Source organism: Jaculus jaculus, chromosome X (genome assembly GCF_020740685.1).
Source record: "Jaculus jaculus isolate mJacJac1 chromosome X, mJacJac1.mat.Y.cur, whole genome shotgun sequence".
Taxonomy (NCBI): Eukaryota; Metazoa; Chordata; class Mammalia; order Rodentia; family Dipodidae; genus Jaculus; species Jaculus jaculus.
The window spans coordinates 2,457,262-2,480,993 of record NC_059125.1 but is presented as its reverse complement, the minus strand read 5'-3'; the positions used below and the strand labels follow the sequence as shown (position 1 = coordinate 2,480,993).

Below are 23,732 nucleotides of genomic sequence, written 5' to 3'. Positions count from 1 at the left end.
TGTGGCCCCTACGTGTTACTTTCAGAGAAGGGGAAGTTGGCAGCAGATTGCTCCAAGGTGACATCCAACCTCCCAAGCCCAGGAGATGCATGCGTCTATGGCTGATTGTGTGTGGGAACAAGAACAGCTGACTGTGCAATAAGTCAGGATGCCACATAGACTGCTGGGGGAAAAAAAAAGTCTGCATATAGGTCTTGCTAGGGAAAGGGCCCACAAGTGGGGGGCTGTTGGCCTGCACTTGCTGAAGAGGAATGAAATTTTGCAGATGTCCCTATTGGTACAAAGACATCAGTGCATGTTTTTTAGAAGCAGGCCTTGAGGTTTCTTTTGAAATGCTAAGAACATTCTGGACTTCACAGTGGTGATGGCTGCACAACCTTAAGAATCCACCAAAACCCACTGAAGTGAGAACCCTTCAATAGGTGAATTTTATGGCATGTGGATGTGGTGATTTGAACTAGGTGTCCCCGATAAATTCATGTGTTTTGAATGCTTGGTTCCCAACTGATGGCAATTTGGGAGGTGGAGCATTACCTGAGGAGGTGTGTTGTTGGGGGTGGTAATAGCCAGCTCCCCTTTGATAAAATGGGTCCCACTCTCCTGCTGCTGTTTTCCAGCTGATATGGCAAAGGTTCTGTCCAGACTCTGCTCCACCATTTTTCCCCTGCCATCATGGAGCTTCCCCTCAAGACTACAAGCCAAAATAAACAACTTTTCCCCCCATCAGCTGCTTTTGGTCCAGTGCTTTGTCCTAAAACAAGAAGGTAACTGCAACAGTAGATTTATCCCAATGCATTTTTTTTTATCAGTACTGCAGAGGGGACCCAGGGCAGGACTACTTTTGCTTTTTAAAGAATTGAGGTGGGTTGAGCTTGGTGGCGCACGCCTTTAATCCTAGTACTTGGGAGGCAGAGGTAGGAAGATTGCCTTGAGTTCAAGGGTGCCCTGAGACTACATAGTGAATTCCAGGTCAGCCTGGGCTAGAGTGAGACCCTACCTCAAAAAAAAAAAAAAGAATTGAGTTAGGGGTGGAGAGATTGTTCAGTGGTTAAGACACTTGCTTATAAAGCCTAAGGGCCTGGGTTTGATTCCCCAGTACCCAAATAAAGCCAGATGCACAAAGTAGCTCATGCATCTAGAGTTCATTTGTAGTGACAGGAGACCCTGGTGTGCCTATTCATTCTCTCTCTCTCCTTGCAAATAAATAAATTTTAAAAATAAGAAAGAATTGAGATGGGAATTAGAGATGTAGCTAAGTGGCAAAGGAATTGCCTAACGTTGGCAAGACACTAAGTTCCATCCCCAGCCCTGAAAAACTGGACAGGAGGAGGAAGAGGAAGAAGAGAAAGAGGAAGAGGAAAAGGAGGAAAAGAAAAGGGTTAGAGAGATGGTTCAGCAGTTAAGTTGATTGCCTACAAAACCCAACAATCCAGATTTGATTCCCCAATACCCACGTAAAGCCAGATGCACAAAGTGGCACAGGCATCTGGAGTTCATTTGTAGTGGCTAGACACCCTGGGGCACCCATTCTCCCCACCCCCTCTCCTTGCAAATAAATAAGAATATTAAAAAATATGTTTTAGAAAATAAAAATAATAAAAATAAAAAGGGCTGGAGGGATGGCTTAGCAGTTAAGGTGTTTGCCTGAAAAGCCAAAGGACCCATGTTTGATTCCCCAGGACCCACGTTACCAGATGTACAAGGGGGCACAAGCTTCTGGAGTTCATTTGCAGTGATTGGAAGCCCTGGAACACCATTCCCCCCCCCCCCCTCTCTCTCTCCTGTTCACTTTCTAAAGACTGTGAAAATTTCCAGCTTTGGAACTACAGTCCTGGGTCACAGTTTGCTACAAGAATTGGATACAAGGAAGACCTGATTGATGTTGTTTGTCTGTAGTGGGTGAAGTGGGGTACAGGGGCAATTGCAATGGGCCTTATTGTCATTGGTAGTGTTTTATTTGAGTGTCAAAGATGGCTCAGCCACTGTGAGCCATCAGGATGGGAATATAAACAAAACCAAGTAATTCCCAATGCAATGATTTTGGCTCTTTTCCCAGGTCTTATCTGTAACTCTACATGCTGACAATCCCAACTGATGTGTCCCTTACTTTTACTGACTATTGGAACTACATAGCAAGCCCAAGAGCTGGGGTATGGTTCAAGGTTGTAGCAATGGGCCAGCATAAGGTAGGAACCCTGGGTTCAAAAAGAAAAAAAAAAAAAAAAACAGTCACTGGGCATGGTGGCACATGCCTTTAATCCCAGTTTAGGAGGCAGAGGTAGGTGGATTACATGAGTTCAAGGCCATCCTGAGACTTCATAGTGAATTCCAGGTCAGCCTGAATTAGAGTGAGACCCTACCTTGAAAAAAGTTTAAAAGTCTCTTGGGCTGGAGAGATGGCTTAGAAGTTAAGGTGCTTGCCTGCAAAGCTAAAGGACCCAGGTTTGATTCCTAGTACCAATGTAAAGCCAGATACACAAGGTGGCATATATGTCTGGAGTTCATTTTCAGTGGCTAGAGGCCCTGGTGTACCCATTCTCTCTATCTGTCTCTTTTTCTCTTGAATAAATAAAAAAAAATATTTTTAAAAGAAAAGAAAAAAGTCCCTTAACATACGGCTTCTCTTTGCATTTTTTTTTTTTTAAAGCAAAGGAAACTTTGTTCTCGGGGACAACCCTGGCTACGAAAACATGGCATTAGTCCATAGATTCATCACCATGTTTTCGTAGCCAGGGTTGTCCCCGAGAACAGTTTCCTTTGCTTTAAAAAAAAAAAAATAATGCATTTTGGGGCTGGAGTGATGGCTTAGTGGTTAAGGCATTTGCCCGCGAAGCCAAGGGAGCCAGGTTCTATTCCCCAGGACCCACATAAGCCAGATGCACAAGGTAGTGCATGCATCTGGAGTTTGTTTACAGCGGCTAGAGGCCCTGGCATGACCATTCTCTCTCTCTATTTCTCTCCCTTCTCTCTCTCTCTTTCAAATAAGTAAAAATAAATATTTAAAATTAATGTGTTTTAAAAAATATTTTCTAAAATATTGTATGTATTTGAGAGAAAGAGGTAGAGGGAGAGAGACAGAGAAGGGGCACACCAGGGCCTCCAGCCACTGCAAACGAACTCCAGATGCATGCTCCACCTTGTGCATCTGGGTTATGTGGGTCCTGGGGAATTGAACCTGGGTCCTTTGGCTTTGCAGGTAAGTGCCTGAACTGCTAAGCCATCTCCCCAGCCCATGAATCTTCTTTTGTGTATTGAATAGAGGGAACGGAAAACAAGACAGAACTTTTTAGTTATTTCCAGACATCTTTCCTCAAAATATTCCAGCAAAATTTCAACCTTACTTTGATATAAACCGAAGTAGTTTGGTACTATGTATTGTCTTGCGTGTGTGTGTGTGTGTGTGTGTGTGTGTGTGTGTGCATGCGTGTGCACATTTGTGTGTATATTGCTATGACATGTTGGGAAAAGCAAGTTTTTGGATACAACTTTTTGAAAAGCTTAGTTATTCTTAGCTAGTTTCTGATCTAGGGTCACTACGCCTGCAGGACACATTTGCTGGTGTGTAGAGAGAGATTTTTGTTAATGGTGGGGAGGGTACTAGCAGCAGCCTAGTAAGCAGAGGACAGGATGCTGCTAAACACCCTAGTGTGCATAGACAACGTGCAGGACACAAATATTAGCAAGCTATCAATGCTAATCTGCCGAGGAGGAAGGGTGCTCTCTAGAGGAAGGAATTGCACATGTTAAGAAGTTTTCAGCAAAGCCAGCTCCATTTTGATCCATTCCCAATGGCTCAGCTGAGCACAGGCAGTACAGAGCTGATATCCCTGAATGTTTTTAAACATCCTCTCTGTTTCTCAGACATCCATTGGGCTGCTAGTAAATTAGAGCTGCCAATGAGGTGCATGGGGTGGCACAAGCTTTAATACCATCACGTAAGAGGCTGGGGCAAGAAGATTGGAAGTTCGAGGTCAATCTTGGCTACATAGCAAATTCAAGGAAAGCTTGTATACCACAGTAACATCCCGTCTCATAAAACAATTAAAGAAGGAAATGTTTTCTTCAGTGATGTTGTCCCTGGTAAATTGCCTATGCTGTGGTAAATAATTCCCTATCCATGTTCATGCAAACAACCCTAGTTAAAGTCAGAGGGTCACCAAAAACAGACACCAGAGTGGGACTTAGTTGATAATAAGAAAGGGTTCAGCCAGAAGGGAACAAGAAAATGGGGACTGAATATGATGAAAACATACTATCGACGTGTAAAAAATGGCCAAAATCACATAAATTAAGAACAATAACAAAACAATTGAAATGCAAAGCAGAGATGTGGAGATGACGTCGCTGTTGTAACTTTCTATCTGTACCTTGCTATCAATACGGGGATTCCCAGGGAGCTCTGGAGCTCTCCAGTATGCCCACCCAGCTCAGCCCGGTGGGTATTTGTTACCTTCAGACAGCATACTCAGGTCCTCGTCAGAAGTGTGCCTCCCAACATTTACCCCCTTCTTGGAAGTGGGGTTTTCACAGGGCACACAGGAGCCCACGGGGGGCTGGTCAGAGCCATTGGCAGCTGAGGTGGTCATCGATTCCCACTGGATCAACATCTTGGCAGGCTGCACATCCAGGTTGCATCCTGTCCAGCCGTAGACAGCCAGAGACAAGAGAAGACCTTGGGCTGGATTCAGTATCCCCTGGGAGGGCACAAGGACACATCGTAATCACGGGAGCACAACAGGAGTGACAGCCTTTGATCCCCACAGCAATAACCCCCCCCCATGGGTCGAGCAGGGTGTTGCACGCCTTTAATCCCAGGCAGAGGTAGGAGGATCCCTGTGAGCTCGAGACCACCCTGAGACTACAGAGTGAAGTCCAGGTCAGCATGAGCTAGAATGAGAACCTATCTCCAAAAAAACAACCAAACAAACAAATATACTCCCCATGGGACACCCATTGGGCTGGTCTCCATTGAAAAGGCTGGCTGCTTCATTGATTGATTCAAGAAAAGAAAGAGTGGCTTTTTCATGATCTCAAATATACCTTCATACCTTAATATTATTATAAGTCTGCCTGAAAGGCTTCATGCTCCAGGATATATTGCTCTTCATTTTATGTGTTTGTTTTGCTATGTTGAGGATCAAATGTAGAACCCCTCAAGGCTAGGCAATTGCTCTACTACTGAGCCCCACCTGAGCCCTAAGCCTGTTCAGTAATGATTCCAATACTGAGTAAAGCTAGCTTGGGTGACAGAGGTTGTATCAGAAGTTTTCCAGCTGGTAATATATATACAAAACAACACAGTCTACTCTGATTTTTTTAAGAGTTTTAATTTTTTATTTATTGGAGTCAGAGTCAGAGACAGAGGGAGAGAGAGAGAATGGGTGTGTCAGGGCTTCCAGCCACTGCAAACAAACTTGAACTCCGGATACGTGTGCCCCTTGTACATCTGGCTAACGCAGGCCCTGGGGAATCAAACCTGGGTCATCTGGCTTTGCAGGCAAGGGCCTTAACTGCTAAACCATCCTCCAGCCCACTACTCTGATTTTTTTATTCTGATTTTCTTTCCTTTTATTGCTTTCAAAAAATGTAAATCTAGGGCTGGAGAGATGGCTTAGCGGTTAAGTGCTTGCCTGTGAAGCCTAAGAACCTCGGTTCAAGGCTCAGTTCCCCAGGACCCACGTTAGCCAGGTGCACAAGGGGGCACATGCGTCTGGAATTCGTTTGCAATGGATGGAGACCCTGGCGTGCCCTTTCTCTCCCTCTCCCCCCACCCCTCTCTCTCTCACTCTGCCTCTTTCTCTGTCTATCACTTTCAAATAAATAAATAAACATAAAAAAATTTAAGAAAAATGTAAATCTAGATTGGCGTACCATAATAAACCATGTGGTCCTGGCTGCATTCTGGACACGTTTCAGAGAGCCTCCATGGGTATCTGGTTGCATTTCAAGATAGAACAAAAGGCCTTCATTGATGACATTGGACAACCAACTGATGGGAAAAACAGGGACCATAGGTGAAGAGAATATGCAACCAAAAATTCATTTTAAACACTGAATGTCAAGGGCTTTCACCACTATTTCTAAGTGCCAATTCTTTGAACAGACATAACACTTCATAAAGGAGGAACAGCATGCCGGATGTGGTGGCGCACGCCTTTAATCCCAGCCCTCTGGAGGCAGAGGTAGGAGGATCGCTGTGAGTTTGAGGCCACCCTGAGACTACATAGTGAATTCCAGGTCAGCCTGCAGACCCTACCTCGATAAAATTAAAAAAGAAAGAAAGGAGGAACATCAAGATTTTATAATATGTTATTCCTTCTTTTTCCCAGTCTAATGCAGATCCCAAAAAAGTCCTCCTGTTGGGAACATTCAATCCTGTCACATCAAGGCATGACAATCTAGCCTTTTATCAATCCAGAAATCATTCTATTTGAGAAGTAAATCTAATGCTTTATTCATTTATTTTTGTTTATTTTTTTTTTGAGGTAGCATTTAACCCTAGTCTAAACTGACCTGGAATTCACTATGTAGTCTCAGGGTGGCCTCATACTAACGGCGATCCTCCTACCTCTGCCTCTCCAGTGCTGGGATTAAAGGTGTGCGCCATCACACCCAGCTATGAGTGTATTTTCAAAGCAGCCACTACATACAATTGTGTAGGACACCAGCGGTGGGCAAAGTGAGGAGAGGAAAGTTGTTGAGCGTCTTCTCTACCCTCCTGTGAGCTGAGCCTTCACACTGAAGTGGTATCTTGATCCTCTCTCTAACCAACACAGGAATTCTGGGGTCAAGAGTGAGGCAAATGAGTAATTATAGAGCATGACCATTCCCTTATTTTGGTTAGCCCAGCAATGGGACAAAATACCTGATACAGAAGTTACAAATCTTTTAAAACTGAACAGAGCTGGGTGTGTTATTGCATGCCTAAAATCCCAGCACTAGAAAAGGCAGTGGTAGGATCACTGAAAAAGAAAGTTCAGCAGTAGTGAGACATTGTCTAAAAAAAAAAAAAGCTGGGCATGGTGGCGCACGCCTTTAATCCCAGCACTTGGGAGGCAGAGGTGGGAGGATCACTGTGAGTTCAAGGCCACCCTGAGACTACATCGTGAATTCCAGGTCAGCCTAAGCTAGAGTGAATCCCTACCTTGAAAAACAAACAAACAAACAAAAACCCAGAAGAATGGTTACCAAGCAATTAAAACCAGCATTATTTTGAAAAACCGGATCTTGATCACAGTTCGCATTCGTCTCTCATTTTCTGTGTAAACGCCTTTTCTTCCTTTCAGTATGGAGGCCACTGCGGGGAAGGCAGAGAAATGTCAGGCATCATTTGTGACAGAAAAAGAAATTGAAGAGATGTTATCCCTTACGTTAAACACAGCTCGAAGACCATAAAACAAAGCACATTACTAGCAGCCATTCCTCACAACACCCCACTTTGAGTTCTCATATATACTAAGAAATACAAACACACACGCTTTCCCTTTGAGATAACTTGTGTGTGTGTGTATGTGTGTGTGATATTGGGTATTGAACTTAGGGCCTTGTGTATACTAACCAAGTGTTCTAACACTAGACTCTATTTCAGCTTGATTTACTTAGCCCAAGGAATTCCGGTGTATCTATACCCTTCTCTCAACTTCCCTCAGTAGTAAAATCAGTGACAGGTGCAGGACCTTTGTCACAACTGAGAAATTAATACTGATAATTTATGAACTGAACTCCTAATTTTACCAGAACCTTACCAGTTCAGGTACTAACTGTTTTAAAAGCTTGTTTTCTGTCATGAAATAAGGCACACATGTTACTTTTTTTTGGTTTTTCAAGGTAGGGTCTCACTCTGGTCTAGGCTGACCTGGAATTAACTCTGTCATCGCAGGGTGGCCTTGAACTCACGGCAATCCTCCTACCTCTGCCTCCCGAGTGCTGGGATTAAAGGCGTGCGCCACCACGCCTGGCTACATGTTACTTTTAAATGTCAAAAAGAGTTAATATCCCCTCTTACAGACATTTAGAAAATGTATATTCAGAGAAGAATTAATGAACCATGCTGCCTCCACTCAGGCACAACCACAAAACACTGTAGTGTTTTCCTAAGTCATTTTCATTATTTTAACATAAATCACTATTTGGATGCAGTTTTTACAAACAAAACTTGCTATAGTAAATATACAATATTTAAAAGTATATAGAAAAAAAGATTCATCTAAAGACTCACAATAGTTTCCTATTACTAGTGATAGAGACTTACAAAATAGATTTTAAGGGCTGGAGAGATGGCTTAGCAGTTAAGGCGCTTCCCCAGAGCCCACATAAGCCAGATGCACATGGTGGTACATGCATCTGGAGTTTATTTGCAGTGGCTAGAGGCCCTGGCGTGCCTCTCTCCCTGACTAATAAGTAAAAATTAAAAATATTTTTAAAAAAATGTTTCCAAAAGTTCTACAACCTCAAAAAAGAAAAACCAAAGTTCTACAACCAACTGCTGGTCCTCGATCATAAGAAAAATTTGCTATATTTTAGAGAAAAAGATAATGACATCAAAATAAAAGTGAGACTAATTGGGGGGGGGAGAATATGAGGAGTATGAATATGTGAAGGGGAAAGTGGGGGAAGGGAGGGAATTATCATGGTTTATTGTCTATAATTATGGAAGTTGTCAATACAAAATACAAAAAAAAGCTATATTTATGTGCTGGAGAGATGGCTTAGTGGTTAAGGCACTTGCTTGTGAAGCCCAAGAACCCAGGTTAAATTCCCCATTACTCACATAAGCCAGATGCACAAAGTGATGAATACATCTAGAGTTCCTTTGCTGGATGTCCTGGCGGGCCCATTCTCTCTCTCTATCTGCCTCTCTCCTTCTCTCTCAAATAAGTAAATAAATAAATATTTTTAATTGCTATATTTAAAGCCGGGCAAGGTGGCTCACATCTATAATCCCAGCACTTCGGAGGCTGAGGCAGGAGGATCTTTGTAAGTTCAAGGCCAGCCTGGGTGACAGAGTGAATTCCAGGTCATCTTGTCTCAAAAAACACAAAAGGTGACTGGAGAGATGGCTCAGTGGTTAAGGCACTTGCCTTCAATGCCTAACAACTAGAGTTCGATTTTCTGGTCCCCATGTAAGGCCAGATACACATGCATGCATCATGGAGTCCATTTGCAGCTGCTGGAGGCCCTGGAATGCCAATTCTCTCTATCTCTCTTCCATCTCTCTGTCTGCTTGCAAATAAATAATAGTTTTAAAAAACACAAAACAGAGCTGGTCATGGTGGCACAAGCCTTTAATCCCAGCACTCGGGAGGCAGAGGTAGGAGGATCATGGCTATGAATTCGAGGCCACCCTGAGACTACATAGTGAATTCCAGATCAGCCTGGCCTACAGCAAGACCCTACCTCGGGAAAAAAAAATACAAGATTACTACATTTAATGTGCTATATTTATTTAAATTTTTTGTTTATTTTTATTTATTTATTTGAAAGTGAGAGAGAGAGAAAGAGGCAGATAGGGAGAGAAGAGAGAGAATGGGCGCTATATTTAAAAAATAGATAGGAAAGGGCTGGAGAGATGGCTTAGCGGTTAAGCGCTTGCCTGTGAAGCCTAAGGACCCTGGTTCGAGGCTCGGTTCCCCAGGACCCACGTTAGCCAGATGCACAAGAGGGCGCAAGCGTCTGGAGTTTGTTTGCAGTGGCTGGAGGCCCTGGCGTGCCCATTCTCTCTCTTCTCTCCCTATCTGCCTCTTTCTCTCTCTCTCACTTTCAAATAAATAAATAAAAATAAGTTAAAAATAGATAGGAAAGACTCATAAATAGGAAAAAGCCCATAAGTTCTTATCACTAGTGAGAGAATCAATCTTTGACAGCATTTCTACAACTATCTGCAGATCCTCAAATGACCTTCTATTAAGGCCAATGTCTAGGGGACTTACATTTTGCCCAAGAGATGTATCTGCATATAAGGCAGGTGGCCACTCACTCCAAGTCATGATTCCTTGAGGAGGTAATAGGGTAAGAGGTCTACTACCCCCCTGAATCACTACATCCTACTCATCTGGTTTGCAGCCACTGCAGTGGATTCATTTCCTGTGCTCCACTTTCTGTTTCCTGACTGTATTAGGTACTTTCTCATTGCTGTGAATAAATACGTGACCAGAGCAACTTAAGGAAGGAAAAGGTTTGTTTTGGCTTATGTTTCAAGGGGATATAGTCCATTGTGACTGAGAAGACACACAGACCAGTTTGTCAGATTTCAGCCAGAGACAGGAAGCAAGAGGATGATCGGGAAGTGGAGCCAGGCTATAAAACCTCAGGGCCAGCCCCTAGTAACCTCAAAGTTCTACAGCCTTCCCAAACAGTACCAAGCGTTCAAACACATGAGCCTATGAGAGGCATGTCACATTCAAACTACAACACTGCCCATCTGAGAAAAGCCCAGAGCAAATGCATGATAGGAGTGATCAGTCTCTGGGTCCATACTGGATCCCTTCCCCTAGCCACTTCTTTCTCCTTCTGCTCCTATATCACCTTTACCATTTTACAAGGTCACCTTCAGGACCTCAAGAGCATGCTGAGGGCTCTGAGATAAACTAAATATCAACACAAAGCTTGGGTACTGAATAACTTAATAGCTTGTGCTTACTTATTTTTACTTAGGATACATGCTCAGTTTCTCCAACTGTGTTCTGTTTATGTGTCTCGGAAGGATGAGGTCAGTTATCATGAACAATTCCAGAAGGACACAGCGTATTAACATACAATCCCAAAGTATGTGGATGCACCCACTAGCCAGGTACCCAGAGAACTTTCTCAGGCTTTACCTGCAGTCACTGTCTTGTGGAACAGGATGGGGTTGGCCACAAAGACGAGTAGCAGTGGCAAGTACGTGGTGACATAATGGGGAATGGCATGGTCCAGGCCCCTCTCACACCTGAGGGAGGAACAGCAAATCATTCTCCTTGAAAGAATAGCTCTGGCTAAAATAGGCCCATTTATCTGGAAGCTGAGCTAAGAGGAGGAGGGCAGAGAGGAAAACACATCAATCTGCTTCTGACTTTGCCCAAAGGAAATCTGATTCATTTCTTATGTCTGAGAACAAGATAAGCATTTCGGGAGGGTGACTCAGGCTATGGGTTCCTGTCTCATAAATGGAAGGAGTGATAGGGCATTCAACTGGGGATGCTTTTAAAGGTCTGTGCTGGAGAAAGAAGGATAAATAAACATTCTGAAATGGAGAGTTCTCTGCACTGGGTCTCCTCAAGGAAAAAGGCACACAATTCAAGAAGAGACAAGGGCACTCAGTTACGAATTGGGTTCTGAGAACTTGCCGCATAGCCTTGGCCAGTAACACGAATAAAGACTGCACCCTGTCTTTGATCCACTCACAATGGTGGAGCTTTGTATTTCAAAGGAAATTTGTTCTCAGTGTCATGGATAGGAATAGTCTCCGTGGTTCTTTTTTTTTTTTTAAATTTATTTATTTATTTGAGAGTGACAGAGAGAAAGAGGCAGATAGAGAGAATGGGTGCGCCAAGGCCTCCAGCCGCTGCAAACGAACTCCAGATGCGTGCGCCCCCTTGTGCATCTGCCTAACGTGGGTCCTGGGGGACAGAGCCTCGAACTGGGGTCCTTAGGCTTCACAGGCAAGCGCTTAACCGCTAAGCCATCTCTCCAGCCCTCCGTGGTTCTTTACAGGGAAGAGAACAAAGATTTCTGCTGCTCAGTCAACAAATCACTGGTCACAAATAGGATGTCATGAAGAGCCACACAGTCATGTGGCAAAGGTAGGAATTATCAGGTCAGACATTCATTATGATGTAGGAGAGATGAAAAGCGGCTGAAAGGAAGTGGGAAGCGAAAGTAAAGTTCACAGAGGACGGCCAGGCATAACCAAAGAGAGAGAACCAGTAAGCCCTGGCGTCGTGGAAAGGGGTAAAAATGAAAGGGCTCTTCATAGTCATGGAGCAGTCAAAACAGAGGGGAAAGAAGAAGATCACAGCAGAAGGCCCAAGACCGACTCCCCCTCCTCCTGGCAGACGCATTCGTCTTCAGCTGGGAAAGCCAAGTGTGGGCTGCAAAGACTCCGGAGGAGTCAAGGAAGCAAGCGAAGGAAAAAACAAAACAAAACAGTGACCTTTAAATTAGGCACCTCCTGAGGTTCATGGAGCAACTCGGGGCTCCTGGTAAGCAATGTTGCAATGGTGCTCTTGGGCTCCCATGGCACTTTGTTGGATGGGTGCCATAGGGCCCACAGGTGAGTACAAGGAATGGAGACTGCCTTTCCCATTAAGCGTATCCTGTTACAAAAGCTGTGACAGCGCGTTTGTCCTTCACGAATGAGTTCCCAGCAAACCTGATGTAAGAGGGATCCCACGGAGGTCTCCGTGAATACGTATGGTTGGTAATGCAACACCAATGTGGAGCCGTCCAGCTGAGGAATGGTAAGAAATTAACATAGAATGGAGAAATGGTCTGCACCGTGCAGGAAACGTCCTGTCAAGGGACAGGTGGTCCATATTTTCAGAGCTGTGGCCTGAGTTGCAACTGCTGAACTCTGACTCCGTAGCGCAAAAGCAGCCACAGACAGCACATAAACACATTGGTGTGGCTGCGTTCCAATGAAACTTGATTCACAACAACAGGCCACACTTGTCATGAGGCTGAGCTGTGCTGACCCCTGATTAAAATCAGAGAGACATTGACCACCTCTGTTTTCCAGTTGAAATTAGAGGATGTATTCTGGGAGGAGCCTTGAGGTGATATAAATGCCTCCGTTGATTATTTTTCTTCAGCCAGTGTTTGGATTATTTTGTTTTTCTTTTTTTAATTTTTTTATTGATTTTCTTTATTTGAGACAGCGAGAAAGAGGCAGACACACATACACACACACACACACACACACACACACACACACACACACATATACATAGACAGAGAGAGAAAGAGAGAGAGAATGGGTGTACCAAGGCCTTTATTTAGTTACTGTAAACAAACTCCAGACACGTGCACCCCCTTGTGCATCTGGCTTATGTGGGTCCTGGGGAAATCAAACCTGGATCCTTTGGCTCCACAGGCAAATGCCTTAATCACTAAATCATCTCTCCAGCTCAGTGTTTGGGACTGAAATGAGGGCCCTGAGCATTGTAGGCAAGTGTTCTAGCACCGAGGTACAGTTCCTAAGCCCCTCTCTTCTTTTTTGTTTTCCATATTGCTCTGGCTATGTAGCCCAGGCTAGAGGTGAACTTATGAACCTCCTGCTTCAGCCTTTGCTAGTGCTAGGATTACAGGTCTATGCCTCCATGCCCCGCTTTGAGGAAATTTTAAATTTGAAAGAACTGTTGAAACAATTTTCGAGGTCATATTGCCCGGCATATGTATTCAGCATTGGTGAGAGTACAGCAAGTGTACCAAGCAGAGAGACGGAACCAGCTCTCCCAGCGCTTCCCTTTGCTTCTGCTACAACATCCAGCCTCATTTATGGAACGCTGAACTCACTGTTCATCTAGAGGAGTAGCTGCAGCAATGTGGAGGGACCATATGCTTGGTATACAGTTATATGGCAGGAAAAATACCTATAGCTATACAGGAGGGATACATGCCCACCACTGCATGCAGTTACAAAGACAGGATATGGAGCCGGGTGTGGTGGTGCATGCCTTTAATCTCAACACTCGGGAGGCAGAAGGAGTAGGATTGTGGCCATGAGTTCGAGGCCACCCTGAGACTACAGAGTGAATTCCAGGTCAGCCTGAGCTAGAGCGAGACCCTACCTCGAAGAAACAAAAAACAACAACAACAACAAAGCCTACAGGCCTGGATTCAATTTCCTAGTTACCCACATTAAAGCTGCCCCCCAAACTGGTGCAAGCTAGACTGGTCCAAGAGGTCCTGGAGCACCCATACGTGCACATGCACACATTTACACACACACACACACACATGCATGCACACGTGCAAGCAAATGATAGTAAGAAAAGAAAAAGGCACGGAAAACATCTCAAGGGTGCAAGGGATTGCAGCAAGCTTCTGCGTGGGCAGAGACAATGGTCTGATCCCCAAGGCACCCACTCTACTCCTAAGAGGTATACAACGAGCCAGAGAGCTGAGGGCAGACTTGCTGGTGCCTGGGCTTACCTGGACACGGAGGGGTAGTAGAGCATGACTGCTCCTTCCATGCAGAGCAGCAAGGCCAGGCCCCAGGCCATGATGTGGTATAGCAGGATGGTGCTAGGAGAGAAACAGAACAGGGCACGCACAGCTCAGAGGAGGGCACAGGGCCAACCAATGGAAACAACCACATAAGCTTCCTGGGCTGCTGCTGATGAGGTGGGCACTTTGGGAGTTTTATTTCTGGGTTAAGATGAAATTCACGTTATGTAAGATTAACGAAAATGGGCAACTCAGACATATGCATACACAGCGTATGTATACCACTATCTTGTTTCAGAACACTTTCATCACCACAAAAAGAGACCTTGTGCCTTAGCAGTCATTCCCATTATCTCTGGTCCATGTCATCTGACAGCCACTCTTTATCCACGGACTTGCCTGTTCTGGATACTTCGTGCAGGTGGGAACACATACAGTAAGTTTTGCATCTGGATTCTTTTGTTTTTTAAAGATTTAGTTTTTATTTATTTATTAGAGACAGAGAGAGGGAGAGAGAGAGTGTGTGTGTCTGTGTGAGAATGGGCATGCCAGGGCAAACTCCAGATGCAGGCACCGCCATGTGCATCTGGCTTACATGGGACCTGGAGAATTGAACCTGGGTCCTTATGCTTCCCAGGCAAGTGTCTTAACCACTAAGCCATCTCTCCAGCCCTTGCATCTGGATTCTTTCACTCAGTATGTGTCTAAGGTTTATCCATATTGTAACATGGGTCAGTGCTGTGGTCCTTTTTCTGGCTGAAAACTACATGGTGACAAGGGTATATCCCACTCTGCTCAGCCATGTCCTTGTCAGTGGACATTTAGCTTTTTCTACCACTTGTCTACTATGACTAGGGCTGCTATAAACGTGTGTGTGGGGGTCTTTGAGTTTCTGTTTTCAATTCTTTGGTGGATATATGTAGAGGTAAAATTATTGAATTATATGGTTTTCTCGTGTTTAACCAACCTTCCTTTCTTTCTCTCTCCTTTCTTCGCTTTCCCTCCTTCCTTCTTTCCCTCACCTCCTTTCCTTACTTCCTTTCTTCTTTTTTCTTTTGGTGGCTCTGGGGACTGAACCCATACATTATGTATGACTGTTAAGTGCTTGATGATGAACTGCACCTCATCAGCCTGTCCATATTCACCTTTCTAAAACAATTTATCTGTGTATGCATGTTACAGTGTGCATGTGGCAGAGGACAATTTCAAGGTGTCTATCCTCTCATTCCGACTTCTTTGATGTAGGGTCTCTCTTCTTGTTTTATGACTACGTATGCCAAGCTAGTTCGCCTGCAAGCTTTGGGATTCTCCTGACTTTGCCTCCCCCCCGCCATTGCCCTAAGTGTGTTGTAATCACAGACACATGTGCCACTTTGCATCCAGCTTCTGTGGATGTTGGGGAGGCTTGAACTCAAGTCAACAGGCTTCCAAATGAGTGACTTTAACTGCTGAATTTAACTGCTCCCTATTTCCCATATTTAACTTTTGGAGAAAACGAGCTATCTTTGCCAGCAGCCAACAGTACTGGTTTTTTTTTTTTTTTTCAAAACAAAGTCCACAGATATGACTAAGTGAAGGCATGTTGAGATGGAGAGCTCAGCTTGGATTAGCAGGGTGGCCCAATGTAAGCACAGGAACTCATTAAAGCACTGGGTCAAAGCTCAAAAGAGATGGCTCAGTGGACAAAAGTGTTCACTGCACAAGCATGAGGGCTTAAAAGGGCCTGATTCACCCTAAGTTCAATTCCATAGCATCCATGTAAAACCTTGGGCGTGGCTACACATGCCTGTAACCTCAGTCCTGCGGGGAGCAGAGACAGAGATAAGAGGGTCATTAGGGCTCACTGGTCAGCCAGCCTGACCGGAAAGAGCAGCTGCAGATTCAGTGACCTCAAGGAAGCATGTGGGTGAGTGACAGAGGACATACACACTACACATACACAAAAGCAACAAGAACTGGGCATGGTGGCGCACACCTTTAATCCTAACACTCAGGAGCCAGAGGTAGGAGGATCACCACGAGTTTGAGGCCATCCTGAGACTCCATAGTGAATTCCAGGTCAGCCTGGGCTAGAGTGAGACTCTACCTCAGGAAAAAAAAAGCATAGGGTTTTTACATTGGAGTGTAGCTTACAAGTAGACCAGGTGCTTAGGATACTGAATATTCAAGTTGGAGGCCAGCTGGGACACACAGGGGAACCCCTGTCCCACCCTCACACACACATATTAATAATTGCTAAGGCTTAAAAATAGAATTCAGGGGCTAACAGATGGCTTAACAGTTAAGGAGCTTGCCTGTGAGGCCTAAGGGTCCAGGTTTGAGTCCCCAGAACCCACATAAGCCAGAGGCAAATGGTGGCACATGTGCCTGGAGTTCATTTGCAGTGGCTGGAGGCCCTGGTATGCCCATTCTCTCTCTCCCTCTCTCTCTCTAAAATAAATAAATAAAATTTTAAAAATAGAATTTAAGCTGGTCATGGTGGTGCATACCTTTAATCCCAGCACTTGGGAGGCAGAGGTAGGAGGATAGTGGCTATGAGTTTGAGGCCATCTTGAGACTATATAGAGAATTCCAGGTTAGCCTAGGCCTAGGGTGAGACCCTACCTTGAAAAAGAAAAACAGAATAGAATTTAATAAAATGAGTAATGGTGGAAGGGTATCTCTGAGAAGACATCAGCCTACAGTTAGGACTGCAATGTTTTAAGGGAGAAGACAGAAAGTGAGGCAAGAGGCAATTCTTGGTAACACCTGCTGTCTCTTTTCTGCCCAATTCTCAGACATGGAAGTGAGTTCAGTGGGGTCTGGAGTCACCTTACCCTGAACCTGTGGATTTCCAGTGAGGGACACGAATGTGCTAGATCCCCTTAGCTGGATGTCCTGTCTCCCCAGCAAGACCCAGCGTTCCTCCTCCTTTCCAAAGTCACCCTGTACCTAATATCCTATGAGCACTGTCTAAAAGCTCACACTAAGAAGCTGTGTCTGAGAACCTGGTGGGAATTAAATCTTCCATGTTCTGCATGCCAGTCAGGCGTTTTCCTTTCTCCTTCCCCCACTCTGCATTTCCCTTTCCTGCATAGCTCACATTCCTGCACAATCCCCTTTTCATCATTGTGCTTGAACACACCCCGCCCTGTCCTCCAAGGATCCGAGGCCATAGCCTTCCAGATGTGGGTCAAGAACTCTTGGAGAATTCGACCCAGGCAGAGGCATGTGATTGTGGCGGGGCAGTGAGAAGCATTCAGGTAGCTGCTTGTCCGGGATGAGGTGGGCAGGACACGCTTGCCGTCACGCAAGACTGTAGATACCTGGCAAACGGTGGGCATCCCACAACCCATTGGGATTCTAACTCTGAAGATCCATTGTGTGAACAAAGGATCAGAGGAGGAAACCAGCCCCTACACTAAGCAGGAGAGAAGCACAGCCCCCCCCCCCACACACACACACAAGCTGTAGCCAGCTGTCTGGGAAACCATGAAGATATGTCTGCAGCATATTTTATATGCTCCCCTACTGTAGCTATAGCCCTCTCCCGGCCTCCTGGTGCTGGGAGCTGCTCTCAGCAATGCATATATTGCTGGGAGCTGCAGGCTGTGTGGGAACTCAGCAACCCAGAGCAGCTCTCTGCATTGCTACATAATGTCATCTACAGAGGTCATTCTGGCATTACACACATGGCATACATGCCGTTACAAGAAAAAAAAATTCACATAATGTTGGATTATTGTTAAATTTTAAAAGAAATCTTCTAATGTTTTAAGTAGATTTATGATTTTGTGTTGGGCTCTATTCATCATTATCCCTGACCACATGCAGCCCATAAGACCACAGGATCTCACTATTCAACCTGGACTCGCCTCCATCTCAGGATTTTCTGGCCTCCGCCTCCTGAGTGTTTGACACTATTCAGAATTCTATTATGCAGGTCCACACCATTATTTGCTTACAATTAGCAGTACCTTCAGTTCATAAATAATAATATCTACAAATTTAGACACTGTCTTCACCATCAAAATGTCTACTGGAATGTTTGCCTCCAAGTTGAATTTCAAACACATTTCTTGGATGAGGAGGTATGGTGGCTTAAATGTAAAATGCAGCTGGGCATGGTGGCACACGCCTTTAATCCCAGCACTTCGGGGAGGCTGAAGTAGGAGGATCGCTGTGAGTTCGAGGCCACCATGACACTACAAAGTGAATTCTAGGTCAGCCTGAGCTAGAGCAAGACCCTACCTTGAAAAGCTAAACTAAACTAAAAATAAATAAATAAATGTAAAATGACATAGTCTCATACTTGATTCCCAGCTGACAGAGCTTCTGGAAGGTGGAGACTTGCTGGAGGAGGTGTGTTGCCAGGCCGTGGGATTGTACAGTTCAGTCCCCTTGCCAGTTCTAACTCTCTCTATCTACTTCCTCCCTTCTACCGCAGAGATGTGATGCTTTCTCTGCTCCTGCTGGGCTTTCCCCACCTCGATGCAACTTCCTTTCAAAACTGTAAGCTGGAAATAAAACTTTTCCTTTCATGAGCTATTTCTGGTTGGGTGTTTTGTCCCAGAAATGAAAAGGTAACTTCTACAGGAGGTAATTGTTCCAAAACCGTGTTCAAATGCTCATATGGTGTCACACAGTAGTCACAGAGTCATACAATGTTCCAGTATCATAATGCTTACTTCCAAATGTCTGTCCTTCCTTCCTTCCTTCCTTCCTTCCTTCCTTCCTTCCTTCCTTCCTTCCTTCTTTTTTTTCTTTCTTCTTTTTGTATTTTTGAAGTAAGGTTTCACTCTAGTCCAGGCTGACTTGGATTTCACTATGTAGTCTCAGGGTGGCCTCCAACTCATGGTGATCCTCCAACCTCTGCCTCCCGAGTGCTGGGATTAAAGGCGTGTGCCACCACACCTGACTTCTAAATGTTTACTTTCTTTCATTCCATTTTGTTTTGTGCTGCTTAAGGTTTGGTGCTGGGATCCAACCCAAGGCCTTGAATGGATGTATTCTACCCCTGAACTTCCCAATAGCCTCAAAATATTTAATTTCCTGAGTTGCTTATTGTCAAGGTTGTAAGAACCTTGATGTTTCGAATCATCCATTGGTTTCAAAATGAAATGCCATCCAGAGGATCCCCAGTTCAAGGCCAGCCTGGGCTACATAGAGAAACCATGTGTCTACAAGAGATGTCATCATAAAAATGAGCAGATAGGCTGGGAATGGTGGCACACGCCTTTAATCCCAGCACTCGGAAGGCAGAGGTAACAGGATCACCATGAGTTTGAGGACACCCTGAGACTACATAGTGAATTCCAGGTCAGCCTGGGATAGAGTGAGACTCTACTTCAAAAATAAAAGAGGGCTGGAGAGATGGCTTAGCGGTTAAGCGCTTGCCTGTGAAGCCTAAGGACCCCGGTTCGAGGCTCGGTTCCCCAGGTCCCACGTTAGCCAGATGCACGAGGGGGCGCACGCGTCTGGAGTTCGTTTGCAGTGGCTGGAAGCCCTGGCGCGCCCATTCTCTCTCTCTCCCTCTATCTGTCTTTCTCTCTGTCACTCTCAAATAAATAAATTAAAAAAATGAAAATAAAAAAAATAAAAGAGCAGGCATAGATATTTCTGAGTGGGCATCTAACTGACAGGCTGATGGATGATTGGGGCCACACTGCAAAGAAATTTTGAATGCCCAGTGACATATCCAAACTTCGCCCATCTAATAGCAGCAAGGCAGACATACGTGCTCAAGTCCCCAGTCAGTACCTCATTCCTGCTGATCTCCTGATCACTAGGTAGACATCAACCGCATAGCAGAACAGCCACCAGAAGTAGGCACTGTAAAACAGCTGGATCCACATCTGCAACGAGGGGGAGCTCAGCCTCAATAATTCTGGCAGCAGGAATGAGTGCATAAGGAAATAACATGGGTGAGCTATCTCATGTGGACATACTCTCTGGAACCCAAGGTGACTATGGCCAGGAGAGGTATGTGCATTTGTCCTCCCTCTACGTAGCTGGATCTGACATAGGAGTTCTGCTTCTGGTACACTGCAGATATAGCATGTAGTGTCCACCATGCTGAGTTTACAGTGGTGAAAGTGCTCTCAGGTTGTGAGATAGAAGCTCTGTTTCGAAGAAGGGAAGAGTGTGCGTCTGAACGACTCAGGCCTTGGGTAGGCACAGCATCCAATCAATGTTCTCCTGCTGTGGGCTGGGACATGTGCTGTCGTGGAGATGTAGTTAGGAAGCCATAGTGGGGAGAGAAGGATGGAAGCTGAGAGTTCTGCAGAGAAGTAGAGAACTGCCACAGCATCATGCTCTCTATGTCAGTCCTTTGAGCATCCAGGCAGTATATGGAGCACAGTATGTTTCTATATATGTCTCTGTGTGAAGCATAGGTATTTATCCATACATTTAATACAAAATATTTTTAAGCTTTAGTTTTTACATATTTGTTTATGGAGAAAGAGAGAGAGGCAGGAAGATAGAGAGAAAGAGAATGGGCACACCTGGGCCTCCAGCCACTGCAAACAAACTCCAGACACATGCACTACCTTGTGCATCTGGCTTACATGGGTCCTGGGGTATTGAACCTGGGTCCTTAGACTTTACAGGCAAGTACCTTAACCAGTAAGCCATCTCTCTAGTCCTGAACTTTAATTTTTTAACATGATTCATTTTGCATGTAATACAAAATATTTAATGTATATTTCAATATATTTCATTTAGCAAAATACACCCAATCTCCCCATCAGTGTAGCTGGTTTTGATTGAGGTTATGTCCATATTAAAGAGTGGGTAAGCCAGGCGTGGTGATGCATGCCTTTAATCCCAGCACTTGGGAGGCAGAGGTAGGAAGATCACTGTGAGTTCCAGGCCACCCTGAGACTACATAGTGAATTCCAGGTCAGCCTGGGCTAGAGTGAGACCCTACCTCGAAAAAACAAAAAAAAAAAAAAAAAAAAAAAAAACAAAACAAAAAACCCACAAACAAAAACATAAGGGGGGATATGTGTGTGTGTTAAGGTGGAATGCACAGCACTGGAGGGAGCATTCTCAGACTTGAGTGTCCATCTGCACCCCAGGAGTGTTTGGTACCACACTCACATCTGGTCCTTAGGTCCAGGGCAGGGCATGGGAATCTGCATTTCTCACGGCTTCTTGGATGTGATGCTGCTAACTTTGAAGAGCATTGTGGAGCAGGAGCAGAGGTATAGAGGAGAAACAAACAGGGAGAGAAACTCACCGCACTCCCCACACAGAAAGCAGCAGGCCAAATGTCCGTTTCCTGTACATTGGAGATGCTTTCAATGAAATCTGGGAAGGCCAACCATACTATGGACCGGATGATGAGCCCTGAGTGAGAAACAGACAGGAGAAAACTATGTGACCCTACTTTAGATCTGAAGCACACTACTTACTTTGAAGAAGAGAGGGAGAGGAGGAGGGAAAAGAAAGAGGAGGGGAGGAGAGGCAAATAAAGGGAGGGTGGGAGGACAAAATGAAGAAAGATTGGATGAGGAAGGGGAGAACACAGATGTTGGTGTGTACAGAAAAGGAAAAAGAAAGACATAGTGATTGAGATCATAATTATTTCAGTCACAGAGAAATTCTAGGCACTTCAATTTCAACTTAAACCATCAGTAGCCATAATATTGTCCCTTGTTTGTTTGTTGATTTGGTATTTATACCCGTAGTAATTTGTATCCATAAACTGTATCTTTTTTTTTTTTTTTTCAAGGTAGGGTTTCATTCTAGCCCAAGCTGACCTGGAATTCATTATGGAGTCTCAGGGTGGCCTTGAACTCACGGTGATCCTCCTACCTCTGCCTCCCAAGTGCTGGGATTAAAGGTATGCGCCACCATGCCTGGCATAAACTGTATCTTTTATTTATTTTTCAATATTTTATTTACTTATAGTTATTTATTTAGAGAGGGAAAAAGGCAGAGAGAAAGAGAGAATGGGTGCACCAGGGCCTCCAGCCACTGCAAAGGAATTCCAGATGCATGTGCCACCTTGTGCATCTGGCTTATGTGGGTCCTGGGGAATCGAACTGAGGTCCTTTGGCTTTGCAGGCAAGTGCCTTAACTGCTAAGTCATCTCTCCAGCTAAAAAGTATCTTTTAATGTCCATGTTAATTACTCTTCATATAAAACAAGATTCATTGGGTTGGAGTGTGGATTGGTAAAGAGCTTTTACATGCCTAAAGCCCTGACTTAGATCCCCACTACAATTCTAAGGTGAAAATATAGAGTGGCTTCATTCTTTTAAAAAGTACATATAAGGGACTAGAAAGATGACTCAGTGTTTAAGGCACTTGTCTTCAAAGCCCAACAACTCGAATTCAGTTCCTCAGTACCCACATAAAGCCAGATGCACAAAGTAGCACATGCATCTGGAGTTCATTTGCAGTGGCTAGACACCCTGTTGTGCCCATTCTTTGTGTGTGTCTCTGTCTCTCTTCTCTCTGTCTCTCATAATAAATAAACAAATAAATAAAGTTGTTGGGTGTGGTGGTGCACGCCTTTAATCTCAGCACTCAGGAGGCAGAGGTGGAAGGATTGCTATGATTTTGAGGCCAGCCTGAGACGACACAGTGAATTCCAGGTCTCCTAGGCCAGAGTGAGACTCTACTTTAAAAAAAAAAAGTACATAGAAAGTCTATATAAATTAGCTCTCAATCATTTGCTTTTGACGTTTCGTATTTGTTTCACTTGTTTTTAGATTCAATTTTATTCTACTCTTTTTTTTAATGCTGAGGATCAAACCCAAGGCCCCTTGCATGCTAGGAAAGTGCTCAACCACTAAGCTACAGCCCCTAGCCTTAGACCAAAAATTTAGTGCTTAAAACAGTTCACATGCTCATGGTGTATGGGGCATTTCTTTGTCAAGCGAGATAATGCTCTTTGTTTAAATGTCTACTCTGTACATCACCAGTAGAGAACTAAAAACACTATGTAATACACTACCCAACTCATATGTACTATGTAATACACTACCAAACAGACACGTACTATATAACATACTATCCAACACATATGTACTATGCAATAACTATGAAACATTGTCAGGTGTGGTGGTGCACGCCTTTAATCCCAGCACTTAGGAGGCAGAGGTAGGAGGATCGCCATGAGTTCGAGGCCACCCTAAGATTACATAGTGGATTCCAGGTCAGCCTGAAACCCTACCTTGAAAAACCAAAAAAAAACAAAAACAAACAACAGAAAAGCCCTACTAAACACATATACTATATAATCGACTATCAAATACACATACTATGTAATGAACTATTCAATACACATCACCGTGTTACACATAGGTACTATGTAATGATATACCACTAAAGGAGAAGTATGAACTTGAAAAGTTTAAGCCAAATCTCATTATCAAGCCACTGCCAAAAAAAAAATTAATTTCTGCCCGGTGTGGTGGCACACGCCTTTAATCCCAGCACTCAGGAGGCAGAGGTAGGAGGATCGCCTTGAGTTTGAAGCCACCCTGAGACTACATAGTGAATTCCAGGTCAGCCTGGGCTAGAGTGAGAACCTACCTTGAAAAAAAATAATAAAATAAATAAATAGCACATCACAAAGCATGGTGGCACATGACT

General features: G+C 44.4%; 1 protein-coding gene across 1 annotated transcript in view; it reads right to left on the bottom strand.

The window, feature by feature from the left end:
- Gpr143 (G protein-coupled receptor 143) overlaps nt 1-23,732 on the bottom strand; it is a 31,503-nt gene that overhangs the window by 6,856 nt on the left and 915 nt on the right. The window contains exons 2-8 of the mRNA XM_045140091.1: nt 21,368-21,477; nt 19,885-19,979; nt 14,131-14,223; nt 10,818-10,927; nt 7,189-7,297; nt 5,872-5,989; nt 4,451-4,694 (exon numbers count right to left, since the gene is read on the bottom strand). Of these exons, the coding sequence (XP_044996026.1) occupies nt 4,451-4,694; nt 5,872-5,989; nt 7,189-7,297; nt 10,818-10,927; nt 14,131-14,223; nt 19,885-19,979; nt 21,368-21,477 (879 nt within the window). The remainder of the gene's footprint in view (nt 1-4,450; nt 4,695-5,871; nt 5,990-7,188; nt 7,298-10,817; nt 10,928-14,130; nt 14,224-19,884; nt 19,980-21,367; nt 21,478-23,732) is intronic.